Source organism: Pseudorca crassidens, chromosome 13 (assembly GCF_039906515.1).
Source record: "Pseudorca crassidens isolate mPseCra1 chromosome 13, mPseCra1.hap1, whole genome shotgun sequence".
Taxonomy (NCBI): Eukaryota; Metazoa; Chordata; class Mammalia; order Artiodactyla; family Delphinidae; genus Pseudorca; species Pseudorca crassidens.
Genome location: NC_090308.1, coordinates 26,512,050 through 26,527,065, shown reverse-complemented (window position 1 = coordinate 26,527,065; position 15,016 = coordinate 26,512,050). Strand labels below are relative to the sequence as shown.

At 38.1% G+C, this 15,016-nt stretch overlaps 1 protein-coding gene across 3 annotated transcripts in view; it reads right to left on the bottom strand.

The window, feature by feature from the left end:
• Nucleotides 1-15,016, bottom strand: part of MAP3K5 (mitogen-activated protein kinase kinase kinase 5) — a 215,933-nt gene that overhangs the window by 119,865 nt on the left and 81,052 nt on the right. For all 3 annotated transcript variants that reach the window (XM_067701965.1, XM_067701964.1, XM_067701966.1), the window contains exons 3-7: nucleotides 13,652-13,675; nucleotides 7,335-7,528; nucleotides 6,398-6,566; nucleotides 5,124-5,230; nucleotides 2,678-2,848 (exon numbers count right to left, since the gene is read on the bottom strand). In XM_067701965.1, the coding sequence (XP_067558066.1) occupies nucleotides 2,678-2,848; nucleotides 5,124-5,230; nucleotides 6,398-6,566; nucleotides 7,335-7,528; nucleotides 13,652-13,675 (665 nt within the window). The remainder of the gene's footprint in view (nucleotides 1-2,677; nucleotides 2,849-5,123; nucleotides 5,231-6,397; nucleotides 6,567-7,334; nucleotides 7,529-13,651; nucleotides 13,676-15,016) is intronic.

Sequence of the window (15,016 nt, the reverse complement as noted above, 5' to 3'; positions counted from 1 at the left end):
ATGTATCTTTTTTCCTGGCTGCATTTATGATATATTCTTTAATTTTGTTTTACAGGAATCTGACTATGAGGTGCTGAGGAATGGATTTCTTTGTATTTACCCTGCTTGGGTTTTTGCTGAGCTTCCTAGATCTGTGGGCTGTTTTTGTTTGTTTGTTTGCTTGATCAGATTTGGTTAATATTTGGTCACTAATTCTTCAAATATTTTTCGTGATATATCATCTCTCTTCTCTACTTCTCAGACTCCAATAACGTATGTTAGACTGCTTAATGCTATTCCACAGGTCACTGAGACCATTAATTTCTTTCTCAATCTTTTTCTTTTCTCTGTTTCAGTTTGAATGATTTCTAATCACCTGTTTTCAAGTTTATTGATCCTTTCTTGTATTGTGTCCTATTTATTAATCCCATTAGATGGAATTTTGACTTTGAATACTATATTTTCAGCTCTAGAATTTCCATTTGGTTCTTCTCCAGTTTACATTTATCTCCTATAATTCTTCATATTTTCACCCATAATATCCATCTTTTCCAGTAGTCTCTTCAACATATTTATCATTGTTATTTTAATATCCTTCTCTGCTAATTCCAAAATCTTTGTTGTCTGTGGGTCTACTTCTATTGACTGATTTTCTTTTTACTATGGATCATACTTTCCTATCTCTTCACAAATCTAGTAGCTCCTGATGGTATAGTAGACATTTTGGATGATATGTTGTAGAGAGTTTGGATTCTGTTATCTTCCTCTTAAGAGTGTTGAATTTTGTTGCAACACACAAATAAATCACTGGCAGTTCACCTTGTTCATGTGGAGTCTTGGTTTTAGGTTTTATTAGGGTGGCTCTGTTTTGGTTTTCCTCTTAATTTTCCTTAGTCCTGGGATGTTTTTTTATTCTGAAGTTTTTTTATTCTGAAGTCTTGGACCTTCTGGAGTTTCAGAGGAAAGCTCAAACTGTTTACCCAAACCCCTTTGACTTGGTGAGGTTCAAACTCCAAACTCTGTCTCTCCTGCATTACACAACTGCTGAAATCTCTGTTCAGCTCCAGCCTTCTGGCTGCTATTTTCCACTGGACTCCTTTGAGTTTTACCCACATGTGCACATGTCAGGGGTCAGCCAAGAATGGAAGGGCAGTTTATACTTATATTTTGGGCTCTCTCTGTGGCTCCTTCATTTAGGGGGTCTATCACTCAATTTCCAGGCACTCTGGCAGCCTCAGACTAACTCCTCCAACCAGTGAAACTATGATTTTCATCTTAAATTCTAACTGCCCTGTACCTGCAGATCAGAGAGCTCTCTCAAAGGAAAAAGCATTTAAAAGTGGATCTTATCTAATGTAGTACCCTTCATCTAAAGATCTAAAACTCTTCAGTTTCTTACTATCTTTAGTCACTCTTCGGTGCTTTCAAACTTTTTTTTAAGTGTTTTTACAATGTTTATAATTGTTATTGGCAGGATGATCAGTGCAATAGAACCTACTCTTTCCAAAAGACAGAACCTTGATGAGCAGATGCAAATTTTAGTGGACTCTAGTTTTCCCAATCTTTTATGGTTTATGGTATTAAAAATACCTTGTTTAAGAAATTCTTTCCTAACCCAAAGTCATAAATTCAGTTTGTATATTTTATTCTAAAAATATTTTTTCTAAAGGTTTTTTTTAAAAAAAATTTTTGATCTTTAATTCACTTGGATTTTATTTTCTGTGCATGGGTTAGACTAGGGATTCATTTTTATTTTACAAGCAGATAAACAAATTTTCCCAGTACCATTCCTGAAGAGTCTATTCTTTCCACTCTGGCTCATGAAGCATATCATGTCATAAATCTAGTCTCAAATCTATATATCTCAGTCTGTTCCAGCCTCTCTCTTCGGTTCCAGTGTTTTATTTGTCTATGCTTGCACTCATACTGCAACATCTTAATTATTACATTGTAATAGTATGTCTTGTTATCTGGGAGAGCAAGTCCCTCTACCTTGTTCTCCAAAATTGCTTTGCCCATTCTTGGCTCTTTAGTTTTTCACATAAATTTTAGAATCAATTTGTTGAATTACATGAAAAGCCCTGCTGTGGAGAATTAACATCTTTAAAATATCAAGTCTTCTCATCCACAAACTTGGTATATATATATATAGATATATATAGATATATAGATATATAGATTTTTTTTTTTTTGCGGTACGCAGGCCTCTCACTGTTGTGACCTCTCCCGCCGCGGAGCACAGGCTCCGGATGCGCAGGCTCAGCAGCCACGGCCCATGGGCCCAGCTGCCCCGCGGCATGTGGGATCCTTCCAGACCGGGGCACGAACCCGTGTCCCCTGAATTGGCAGGCGGACTCTCAACCACTGTGCCACCAGGGAAGCCCAAACTTGGTATATTTTTCCACTCAGGTCTTCTTTCATGACTCTTGAATTTTCCCCCAAATTTTATTTTTATTGTATTATACTTAAGAATACCTTTTAAAATTCTTTTTTCTTAAATCATTATCTTTTCAACCAATTTATCCCATTTTACTCTGCCTTATTAAATGAATTCCAACAAAATTATTTACTAAAGCTATAAATTGTGAGATTTATTTCATAATACACAATCAAAAGGATAATAACAATAATTTAACACTCATTTGCAAACAATTTTTTATGTTATGGATTTATCAAGTATCTTATCCTGTGCACTTACCAAGAAGCTCCATGGTCTCTACTTTCAGAATCCATGAAATTAGAGTCCAAAAACATATCTTTGTAGATTCGACCAACGAGGCAATACATATCTGAAGCAACTTGCCCTTCACTTTGCACCAGGGGAATCATAATGTCAAGAGCTTTTGCTCTATCTCCAGGGAGATTTCTCCTAAGGTAGAGGAGGGAAACATCATTGTTTCAGTATAGATTACAGAAGCAGTTTAGGCCAATTATCTTTTTAAAACTCTATTTAATATATTGATTCACATTAGTGAAGTTTGGCAAGATAAAAACAACAACTATATTTTGAGAGTCTTCTGTAAATCTTTTTATCCTATTTCATGTCTACTGCGTTTAACAAGGATTTCTTTTGAGTTGCTTTTCTGCTAATGGTGATAGATTTGTGCTTATCCATCCATAGTCCTTCCAATTTCCCTGCAGTCTCTGTGCAAATTTAAGTTGATGCAGTGAGATTAGGAATGCAGTCTGTGGCCTTGAATGGGGTAGAGTCAAGGAATCCAAACAGAGACAAAACCCTGGTGCTATAGGTTTCAATGGCTTTTACTCTGAAACACTGAGCAAACTAAGTCACAGACAATACCAACAATCCAACTTTAACCCAAGAGTCACTTATCTTCTACACGTGACCAACTGATTATCTAAGGAAGCTGCTTTATATAGCTCATTTTAAAATCAGCAAGTACATATAGATGGTTCTCAAAGATTAAAATTCTCTTAAGAATTATTTCTTGAACCTTGAAAGCATTGTGCTAAGTGAAGGAAGCCAGTCACAAAGACTACATGTGTATGAGCTCATCATATGAAATGTCCAAAGTAGGCAAATCTATGGAGACAGAAAGTAGATTTGTGGTTGCCTAGGTCTGGGGGATTTGAGAGGAAATGGGAGGGTGACTGTTAATGGGGAGGGAGTTTTTTTTGGTGGTGATACAAATGTTTTAAAAGTCTTGGTGTTCATGGTCACACAACTCTGTTAATACACTAAAATCCATTGACTCACAGTACACTTTAAATAAAATTGTATGGTATATGAATTATATTTCAATAAAACTGCTATATAAAAAGAGTTATTTGTATTCTCAACTACTATTTTAAATCCTTCTGTGCATGAAATTCCTTTTTACACTTTGTACTAAATACCTTGAGTTTAGAATAATGTTGCATACAAATACATTTATCATTTCATTCTATTCTATTTTAGGAAAGACAGAGACAAACTATGGATAAAGGAAAATATAAGAGGCTCTATGGACTTTCATTTTTCATTTCAATATAGAATATATTTCATTCCATCTTTCATTTCATCTTTCAAAAAGGATTTATTTGAAAACCAGTTGGAACAGATAATCTCTGGAGGTTTCATCTCACTCTGCCAAATCTAAAGAAAAAGATGTTTAATAAACGGGGAGATAAAATAGACTTTCATTATACATGTACTGATAAAGTTAGCAATTTCTAGAGTTTGGGTAGATAAAAAAGGAAACACACAATCTCTGGTTAAAGAGCATGCTGACTTTTCTTTGGAGACAAAGGCAGGAGAACCTAGTGATGAAGAACAGAAATACCAGCATCAGCTAGATCTGGGTTTGAGCCCCAGTTTTATGATATGCTTACTCCACCTCTTCAGTTTCCTCATCGGTAAACTAATTAAACCTTCATGGCAAATGAATGATAGATGTGAGGTCCCCCCCCTTTTTCTTTTTATCATTCTCTCCAGTTGTAGTAATTACATACATATTCAACTCTCCGCCATGGCAGAGGACAGCACAACTAAGGTTTGGACAGTTCAGTGCTCTAGGCCTCTCTATGGCCAGCGCAGGGATGATCCTCCACGGTGACTCTGGGTAGAAAGTGGCACTGAGGCAGGTGCCAGCCATGATGCCAACAGAAGGCGTGGAGGCAGGACTGGAAGCAGCAGTGTTAGTCCTGGTCCTAGAAGATTCATGGACACATGACCTAAAATGTGGCCCACAGAGTTTTAATTATAATTAGGTATGTTCAGGGCAATCCCAGTGAACATATTTTCTGGTTAGGAATATGTTCACCTAGATATAACTATCCCTACTCTAGTTACTTTTTGTGTAAATAATCATTTAGTGTTGAGTATATTTAAAGATAACATCATATCCATGGAATTTAAAAAATCCTAAAAAATATATAAATAGCAAATACAAATTTTGACAGAAGAAAAAGAATTTTTAGAATTTAAATATACAAGCATTGAGGGACATTTTTTTACTGACAAAAAAGTCAGAAAAAATCAGAATGCATGCTTCCTATATTTTACATGGTTGAAGTAGAAATATTAACATTAAATTCTAATAGGGAGTGGTTGCAAGGCTATAGCAAAAACATACCATAGAAAGAATATGGAGGTTAAAAAATAAAATGTTAGCACGTTGTGGATGGAAACTTTTTCTTCTTACCTATTCAGTGCAAATGCATAATGAAACTTCACATGGTGATGGGAGGCCAAATCAAAGGTTGGCAGCTTTTCTAAAGTCTCTACGAGCTTCACAATAGAATCATAGTCCTTTTAAACAAGAGGAGAATAACATAGAATTAAACCATTGGGAGGAAGTCCTGACAATGAAATGCCTTTGGCCAGCCAGCTACCTGAATCTGAGAAGGGCATTTAAAAAATGAACTAGAACCCACGGAATACTCTGAAGAATCTAAAACCAAGAAGAAACTGTTTGTTTGTTTGTTTAAATAAGGGGTTTGGATTATATAGATAAAACATTAGAAATATTGAGTTACCACATCTGACCTAAAAAACAATAAACCATCTAACATGGTAATGCTACATTGTCTAAATATGGGTGGTATACTTCTCCCTGGAGCCAGATTCCTGGTATGCAGGGTCTTATCCATTACTTTCAGGGAAATAATTTCCAAAATATCAAGGACATGGAGCAACCAATTGAACTTCTGTGATAAGTAACAGAACTATTCCGTTTCAACACAAGTAAGCTCTCTAGTCATGGAATCCTAAGTGCCACACTTTTTCCACGTATGTGAATCTTTGTTGTCCACATGAAGCTTTACTCGGGCCTGAAAGGTTGGGAATAAGAAACCAGAAGTCGCTTAAAGTTTACTGTAAAACTCCAACAGCAAAGCCCCAACTCAGAGAGGATTTCATTCTACTTACCATAATTTAAAAATTTTAAGACATCCCAATAAAAATAATATTGCATGTTCATGCTTTACTTTATATATTTTTAAAGTTATTTTTATAATTAATCAATTGCACATTTCATACTTCTATCTAGTTAGGCCCAGCACTATTAATTTCAAGCAACACAAATTCCAAGAGTAAGAGAGATGTCTGGAAAGCTCTAAAAATTTCTGCTCTTTGCCAAAACAAAGCTTTCACTTATTGACTGATGGGTGTGCCGGAGGCTAATGGAATAGAACAAGCTGTCTGCAGATTAGCTATGCATGCAAATTTTTCTTTTTGTTCTTTTGGAGGAAAAAGTCACACCTTTACCGTACAAGTCTTTCACAATCACTGATGGTTAACTTATATGAGTCTGCTTCATTTATCATAAAATCTCTGGATGGAAAGCTTAGGAGAGTCAATAAAAAATTACATGTAGTGACATGAATGACTTAATAGCTAACTAAAACTGGATATTAACACTCCCTCATTCCTCCAACGTGCTACATGACAAAGACGTGACTTTGAGCAGCTTCTCACCTGGATATCTCTGTAGGAAAGTAACAGATTTATGACAATATCTGCTGTCAGGACTTCAATATTATCCACTCGCTGTCGAATTCTTGCCAATTCAGCTGCCAGTTCTTTACCAGTGTATAAGTTACGAGCTTTCCTGATATCATTGAGTATAGATTCCCGGAAATACTGGCTGGTGGGAAAACACACATTTTTTGGAGTTAATATTAGAAAGAATTTCAATGAAAAGCAATGATCTTATAAGGAAATGGATGACATCTGCAGCACTCGTACCTTTCAGTTCATTAAGATGCACAGAATGAACACCTTATCTATCTGGTATTATTTAAAAACTGGGGCATCCTATTCTTTTACACTCTGCCTTGCTTCAGTAAGAATTAAAGGTAAAGATACTCCAAGATAATAAATTTTCCAAGACCCTGCAATGTACCACTTAAAATGCTAAAACTTTATTTTTCATTTTACTGTTTTGAGTAGAAATTGTTCTAAATAAATTAGGTGTGCCTGTGATTTGAACATAATATAACATTTTCCTTCTGATCCAGCATCATCATTTATCAACCTAAATGATTGCTCTTAACTAAAATATAATAGTGCTTTCAGCAATTTTTAGAGAGTTCTTGTCCTTACACTAAAAGTCTCTGGACATTTATTCAGATAATATTTCTGTACTTTGAATATATTTTTAGCTCTACCATTTCTACAACACAGTTAACAGTCTTTTTTTTTTCTGATTTCAAGTTGTTCTCCTCTGAATAAAGTGGACAAAATACAAGAGGTGGACTAGGCAGCATCTATTTTATCCACTTAGAGGGTTTTATTTATTTTTCCCTGGTTCTTGGTTGAGCACTGCATGTAAGAAACATCTGATAAGTTGCACAAATAAATGAAGCAGATGAACACTTCATTATCACCACCAAATAGCATTACTAAACTTTACCTGCAACTTGCTTGTGCCACCTTCAAAAGTTGAATGAAACGATCCACAAGAGGTAAGCAGATGGGTCCAAGGAGCAGCTCGAAGTTCGGCTGCATGAGCTCTGTCAAGCCCTTCATGAAGCTGCTATCACAGCAGTAGACCTTGTTGTGTGGAGTTATCATGTAGGGAATACATGTGTAGTTCCCAGTGCACATCTGTGGAAAGAGGAGGCGCCAGAAGGTGCTGAGCTGGCCTGCAGACTCCACACTGACGTAACCCTAAATCCTACTTTTAAATAATAATCCTGAATGTGAAGGTAAATTTTTAAAAACCTAATTTCCTATTTAATGACCTATGGAAACGGAAGTCTCTTCCACTTTCTTTAATTCCTTACTTCAAATAATTAGGACTTTACAGATGATGAAAAAAAGCATGGCACAGTTTCTATCAATTGATTAAATATTTATTCACCGTTTCTCATGGCTAAGGCAAAATGATATATGCTGTAGGTAAAACAGGGTAGCTTAAAACACAGCCTTTGGCCTTCAGGGAACTTAAACTTTAGTCAGAGAGACACAGCATAAATACATGGAAATGATAAGAGCTAACATTTCAGGGCTGCCCACGTGACAGCAATGTGTGAGTGATGCCAGGATAAACTGCTCCCCTCCAGGCTGCTCTATCGCAGTCGTGGCTCCATTAGTGTCCCAGTTACTAAATCTAGAGACCCTGAAGTTATCCTTGATGCTTCCATTTCCTTCCATAGCCTATCAAAGTCCTGTCTGTTCCGCCTCGTATTGGTCCATTTCCCTCCATCTTCTCTGCCAACACTGCAGACCATGCCACCAACATACCTGGCCCGAGCCATTGTAATTGGCTTTTAGCTGGGCTCTCTGCTTCTCTTCTTGCCCATCAATCTATTTTCTACCCAGCTGTCAAAGTGATCTTTCAACAACCTATATCAGATGACTTCCCTCAGGTGCTTCAAGCCCCCTCGTTTGCTCCTGGCATGAAGATAAAACAGGTCACTGTAGCCTACAAGGGCTTGACTATCCAAACACTGCCTCTCTCTCCAGCCTCAGCCTGTGCCACTCTCCGCTCACTCAGCACCGCCTTCTGTCCACTCCCGATGATGCCAAGTGAGGGTGCACTAGTGCAAACAAAAGTGGAGGTGGGAAGTGTAAAGGAGAAATTGAACTGGACACCCCTGAGTAAGCGAGTCTTAACCAGAGCTTAGGGCTCAGGGAAGGAGAAGCGAATAGATAAGGGTTTCAAACTCTATATGCTGGGCAGTGGGAATCATGGAAGGATTCAGAGCAGGAAAGAAAACATAAACAAAGTTGTGCATTTTGACAGTCTGGCCAGAAAATGGAAAGAACTGAAAGAGAAAGAACGAGATTTAAGGAAATTAGGTGGGAAGCTACAAAGCATGACCAGATTGACAGCAGCAACAGTGGACGTGTGCACTTGACTTCAAGAAGAAAAACTCATGGAGACCAGCCAGCTGATTACAGATATTGAGAGAGATGAAGAGGAAGGCATCAAAGGTGACTCTACCGTTGTAAATGGGGCTCCTTAAAGAAGAGTGGGATCCTTAACAAAAAGCAAGAATTCAGAAGGCGGAACCAGACTTAATTATTTATGAACAGATTACACTCGGGGGCACTTGATACGTATCAGGTAACGAATTATACACAGAGCCTGACTTCCAGTTAAAATATGAGAAGAACTTCAAGTGGGTGAGATTTGATTTGGGGTGGGCAGGGTGACATGCACACTTTTGAAAGGTTGGGATTTAAGGGGAACAGGACATCTAAAGGGATAATGTCCAAAACAGAGTTGGACATGTGTGATTGGAATGTAAAAGAGTTTCAAGCCAAAATACAGACCTGGTGATTCTCTGGCATGGCTGGATCTGAGGAAATGGGAGAGACCTCTAAGAGAAAAATCCATAGAGAAAGCAAAAAGCAGGGGGCTGAAAACTAGAATGAGATGGGTGGAAAACTCTATTTATCACTGTTCTAGGGAATCCAGAAGCCCAAATTATTTGTTCCATGTCAGAATTACAGAGAACGAGGCATCACTTCTCTTATCCTTTGAACTAAATGAATGAGAGCAAACATTTATTCACCTTGGCATGTGCCGGGGAATGAATGGCCATACATTCACAACAGCCCACTGAGGGAGGGGATCTTGTCTCCATTTTACAGGTGAGGGTTCAGGTAAGGCTTGGCAAGGTCACACAGCTGGGCTGTGATGTGTCTGGGACTCCAGTCCAGGAACTCCTTCTCCAGAGGGCCTGCCATTATGGCTTGGGGGCTGGGCACCCTCCCGCCTGGCCTTGACCTGCCGGCACATCAACCCCTTTGCCTCAGGTCACCTTGCACAGACCCCTGCAAGAGCCAAGTTACTGCCTTGTAGCAAACAGATGAGAAGTGTCAAATGCCCTTACGGCTAGGTTTAATTATTTATGAACATGTTATTCTTTGAGGCACTTGTATTTCAGGTAATGAAGCAGAAACTGGACGTGACTTCCATTTAAAGTGCGAGAAGAACCTCCAAAGGTTGAGATTTGATTTTTAAATCAAGCACATTAAATTGTTCCTTTTGCAAGTTCTCCTTGATGGACCAATAATTGGAAGACTAGTGGGGAAGAGGAAAGATAAACATATCCTGCTACTAAAATGTTACCAAGATCCCACAGCAGGTCCACCATTTTAATCCTTTTACCCAAGCTACTGTCTAAACAGAAAAGAAAGGCAAGTATATCAAGAGATTGCTTTCCAAAGTTTCTGGAGCTTAAAGTATGAGGGAGCTATATAAAAGAGCCACAGAATCAAATACTCTTGTTTTATATAAGCACTTGGACTCAAAATTACAAAGAAAGGCCCTGAATCTTCTAAGTCACAAAATAAGGACAAACAGATGAGAAGCCAATAAACCAGAAAAGCACTTTTAGAGTTTCTTCTGCTGCTGGATAAAGTTCTGTATCCTCAAAAGCCTTAATACCATGTGTATCTGTGTATAAGACATGAACCAGGACACATTATTACTGAGAGACTGGATATTGGGGGATAATGCATCTGTGTAAAACTAATTCTATCAGATGTCTGGGTGTGTGTTGAGCAGCAGGCGGGTAAAGAAAGAAAATGAGAGTCATGCAAACAGCAGAGGAAATCAGATTCCTGAAACTGTCTTCAAACCCCATGGGATGAGGTTTCAGAATCCTTGTTGAAGGTATTCAGCATGCTAAGGCTTTCCCAAGTTCCTGGCCTCACTGCTCTTTTTGGAGTCTCTTCCCTGTGCTTCTAAGGCAATATTTTTTTTCAATGTCCCATTGTTTATGGCCAAAAAAGGGGGAGAGCAGTAAACAGCAGGAGGCACATGGATGCTTCTAGGCCCGAGCTGAGAGCCAGCCCAGCGAGCATGCAGCAGGGAGAAAGTGTGAGTGCGGGGAGCGGGGAGCGGGGAGTGGACTTCAGATTGTTTTTTTTAAATTAATTAATTAATTAATTTTAACATCTTTATTGGAGTATAATTGCTTTACAATGTTGTCTTAGTTTCTGCTGTATAACAGAATGAATCAGCTACATGTATACATATATCCCCATATCTCCTCCCTCTTGCATCTCCCTTCCACCCTTCGTGTTTTTTAAAAAGATAACAGCTGCTGAGAAAAGCACTTTTTCAAAATGATGAACACTAATAATAAGGGAACATTTATTTCCCAAGCTGGCTCATGTATAACTTAGAAATATCATTACTGCAATTTCTTTTTACAGATTGCTACCAAACCCCGAGTTTGAAATAAATAATAATCCAAAGCAAATAAAAACAATGACTGTGTGATCAAGTGCAACAACTGTCTTTTATTAATAAGATACTAATTCTAAAATATTTAAACCTACTTCTTGAAAAAGAAAGACCACAGCACATTTCTTTACATTTCAAAATACTAAGGCATGATCATAAAATAACAAGGCTGATCTCTCCGGCCCATGCTTGTTTTCATGGCTATAAAAACACAGAGCTCAAAATCTAAATGTGTTCTCTCCGATTACCTTCACTGCTTTTGTTTTAAAAAATAATAATGCCAATTCTGTTTTTCAATTTTTAAAGGTTACATAAAGGTGAACATAAGTATGTATGGAAAATGAATTAACCTGGGAAGATATGCTCTCAGCAGTCAAACATATTGAAACATATGCTCAAAATACTCAACTTTTGAGAAGGACACCCAGCACCAGAAACACAGCAGCTTACTCAAGTCAATGGGTGACTTGTTCATAACGTGCAGTGTAGGGTCAACTTATAAACCTGCTTCCCCACACATCCAACCCATCACTGGGCATGATTAGCTCTTCCCTGCCATTCAGGTAAATGCCACCTCCTCTGAAAGACCTTCCATCCCCGCTTGAGGGAAGGGGCGCCCACTCTTTGGCACCCACGACCTTATGTTAATTTCTCATTTGTTTGTTTGCTTATTTGCTTGACCTTCTCCCCCAGCAAGACTCTGGCACTTCTCAGTTGTTGTCTCCTGAGACAGTTATGAATGGGCTGTCTCTACTTTCAGCCTTCACAGTGAGTCTCTTGTGGCACCAAGCCCAAAACCTGGCACACAGTTCATGTTCCATCAACATTTGCTTCACAAAATCTGTTACACCGAATTGATGCATGCAGCAGTAACTGTTCATTTCCTGTTGAGATGTGAAGAATGAGTTTATCATGGCAACATTATTTATGCTGCAATGAGTCTCTGATCTGAACTCTTAAATCTTTATCTCTTAAATTTCCAATCTAAGGGAAATTTACCCATTGTAATTTTAATCTTATCCTCATCTTAAATGGAATCACGTGCAGATCTTCATGTAGTATGTTATTTCCACTCTAAGTTTCAGAGATACATTCTTTAAGGTTTTAAATACTGGCTTACCTTCCAAAATGAAAAACCATTGGCATAACAAGGCTGATTTCAGAATATATTATAATTATCTTTCATGCATTTAAAATTTTTAAATTTATTTTTATCACTTTTTAACTTTTGTTTAATTCTGTGTGGAGGGTAAGAACTTTGAAGTGTGGTTTCAAAGGTCTTAAAGTGTGGTTTACAAGACTTAGGAACTTGGACTTCCCTGGTGGCGCAGTGGTTAAGAATCTGCCTGCCAATGCAGGGTACACAGGTTTGAGCCCTGGTCCGGGAAGATCCCACATGCCGCGGAGCAACTAAGCCCGTGCGCCATAACTACTGAGCCTGTGCTCTAGAGCCCGTAAGCCACAACTACTGAGCCCGTGTGCCACAACTACTGAAGCCCGCACACCTAGAGCCCATGCTCCGCAACAGGAGAAGCCATCGCAATGAGAAGCCCGCGCACCACAATGAAGAGAAGCCCCCCCCTTGGGCTTCCCTGATGGCACAGTGGTTGAGAGTCCACCTGCCGATGCAGGGGACACGGGTTCGTGCCCCGGTCCAGGAAGATCCCACATGCCGCGGAGCGGCTGGGCCCGTGAGCCATGGCCGCTGAGCCTGCGCGTCCGGAGCCTGTGCTCCGCAACGGGAGAGGCCACAACAGTGAGAGGCCCGCGTACCGCAAAAGAAAAAAAAAAAAAAAAAAGACTAGCCCCCACTCGCCACAGCTAGAGAAAGCCCGTGGGCAGCAATGAAGACCCAATGCAGCCAAAAATAAATAAAAAATAAATAAATTTAATTTAAAAAAAAGAATAGAATGTGTGTGATATTATAAAAGAAACGAAAGGACTTAGGAACTTAAGTCAGTACCAATATAAAGATGATATCTTTATATCAATAAAAAGATGATATATATCTTTATATCAATATAAAGAGGTATGTATATATCAATATATGGATACAAATCTCCGTATGTGTGTGTGTACATGTGTATATATGTGTGTATATGTATATTTATAATTTGTATATATAGTGTATATATACAGTGTATATATAGACATAGAAATCTATATATGTATATATACAGATAGACATACATATACATATGTGTGTGTATCAGTGTATGTATATACACTGCTTTAGTAACACTCATAATTACACAAAATTGAATATAGTATGGAAATTTTTTTCTAAAACATAATTATATATAGAAGAAAACAGGTATCAGTGTCATCTCCCATTAGTATAAAGTTTCACTATAAAGCAATATTAATGTAAAATAACCCATATTTATATTGATATGTTAGAAATTCTAAAGAGGAAAAAAAGAAATAGAAATTAATAATTGTGGAAATGGAAAATATACCAGAGATCAGTTTGATGGAAAAGAAAAGATAAAAAAGTTTCTGGAAGGGTTAAGTAAAATACTCACAGTATTCTTCTGGCAAATGATTTCCTGAAAAATGAGAAAAGAGAAAAGTAAAGCAGAAGTTAATACAAAATTAATTCAACTAATTAATTAAAATATTCTATGTAGAAAAATTTGTATTAACGATTTTATTATTTATTAATTTAGCAATTGGAAATTTAAAATATGAGCAGAAGGTGTAGAGTAAGCTTCTGCATCTAAGTTTACAATCTGATGGAGGAGACAAGAATGCACAAAGGTACCATCTACGGTTGAAGGAAAACAGCATAAACACGTAGAATCCAAAACCCGAATAACAAAAAAATCATTTCTGCAGAGTATGTATGTGCAGAATTATCTTATAGCTACAATCTTTTTGGGAAGAGATTTAAACGAGTTTGCTTTCCCAAAGCACAATCTCACTTATGCCCTGGGAAGAAACGTAGCAGCATGCGTGGAATAAAGCTGGAAGTAAAGGGCATTGGCTACTTGTCAGAGTGGGCAAATCCACATGTAGACAATAAGAACATCTGACAATAACTAGTCATAAATATTGTTATGTTCTGTTCCGTAAGAAGTGAAACGTGATAAATACACTGCAGGCAGTGTCCCTATCTTCTAGGCTGTGAGAAATAAGTGAGATCATGCAAATAACGTGGCTATACCGTGTCTGGTGTATACAAAGTTCCCAATAAAGCTAGCTAACATATTATTATTCCTAGACTTTAAAATGACTAGAGACGTGGAAGAGACAATCTAGAAGAGCCTGTGGCATAAGGGCTTCACTGAGGTTGGGGAATCATGATTTAGGAAGGAGAGATGGGACAGTGTTTTGGAAAAGATGGCATGTATGTTGCCATGGAAACAGGAAATGTAAGGCATTCGTGGAGCCTAAAGGGTGGTCCATCTGGCCAAGAAGAGGAGCCAGCTCAGGGGAGGTAAGAGAGGAGCAGAGGAGGAACGCAAGGCCCAGGGGACCAGCTGTCATTCATCCCAGGGTCAATATGGGGCAAAAGGGAACCTAGGAAGGCTTTGTCTTGGAGCAGCATGTAAGATTTTTGAATGTTTATGGGTAACAGATGAGGAAACAAAAATCTATAGAGGAAGGAATTGTGCAGCGTAATTGTGAGAGTCATAAAGATGTATATAAAATACTAAAAGAGACCCATCAATACCTCACAATCTTGCTGATGAAAAAAGAACATACACACATTTATAAAGAAACATTATAAGCCTGTACGCGCAGGCATGTATGCACACACATGCTACACCCAAAGAGCTATACTGTAGCAAGGGCTGGGGTTTCTAAGAGGAGGATGTTCCTAGAGTTTGAGGAAGGCTGAAAAGATCATCAGAGAAGGCGGAACTCAAGAGGAGCCAAGAATAGGT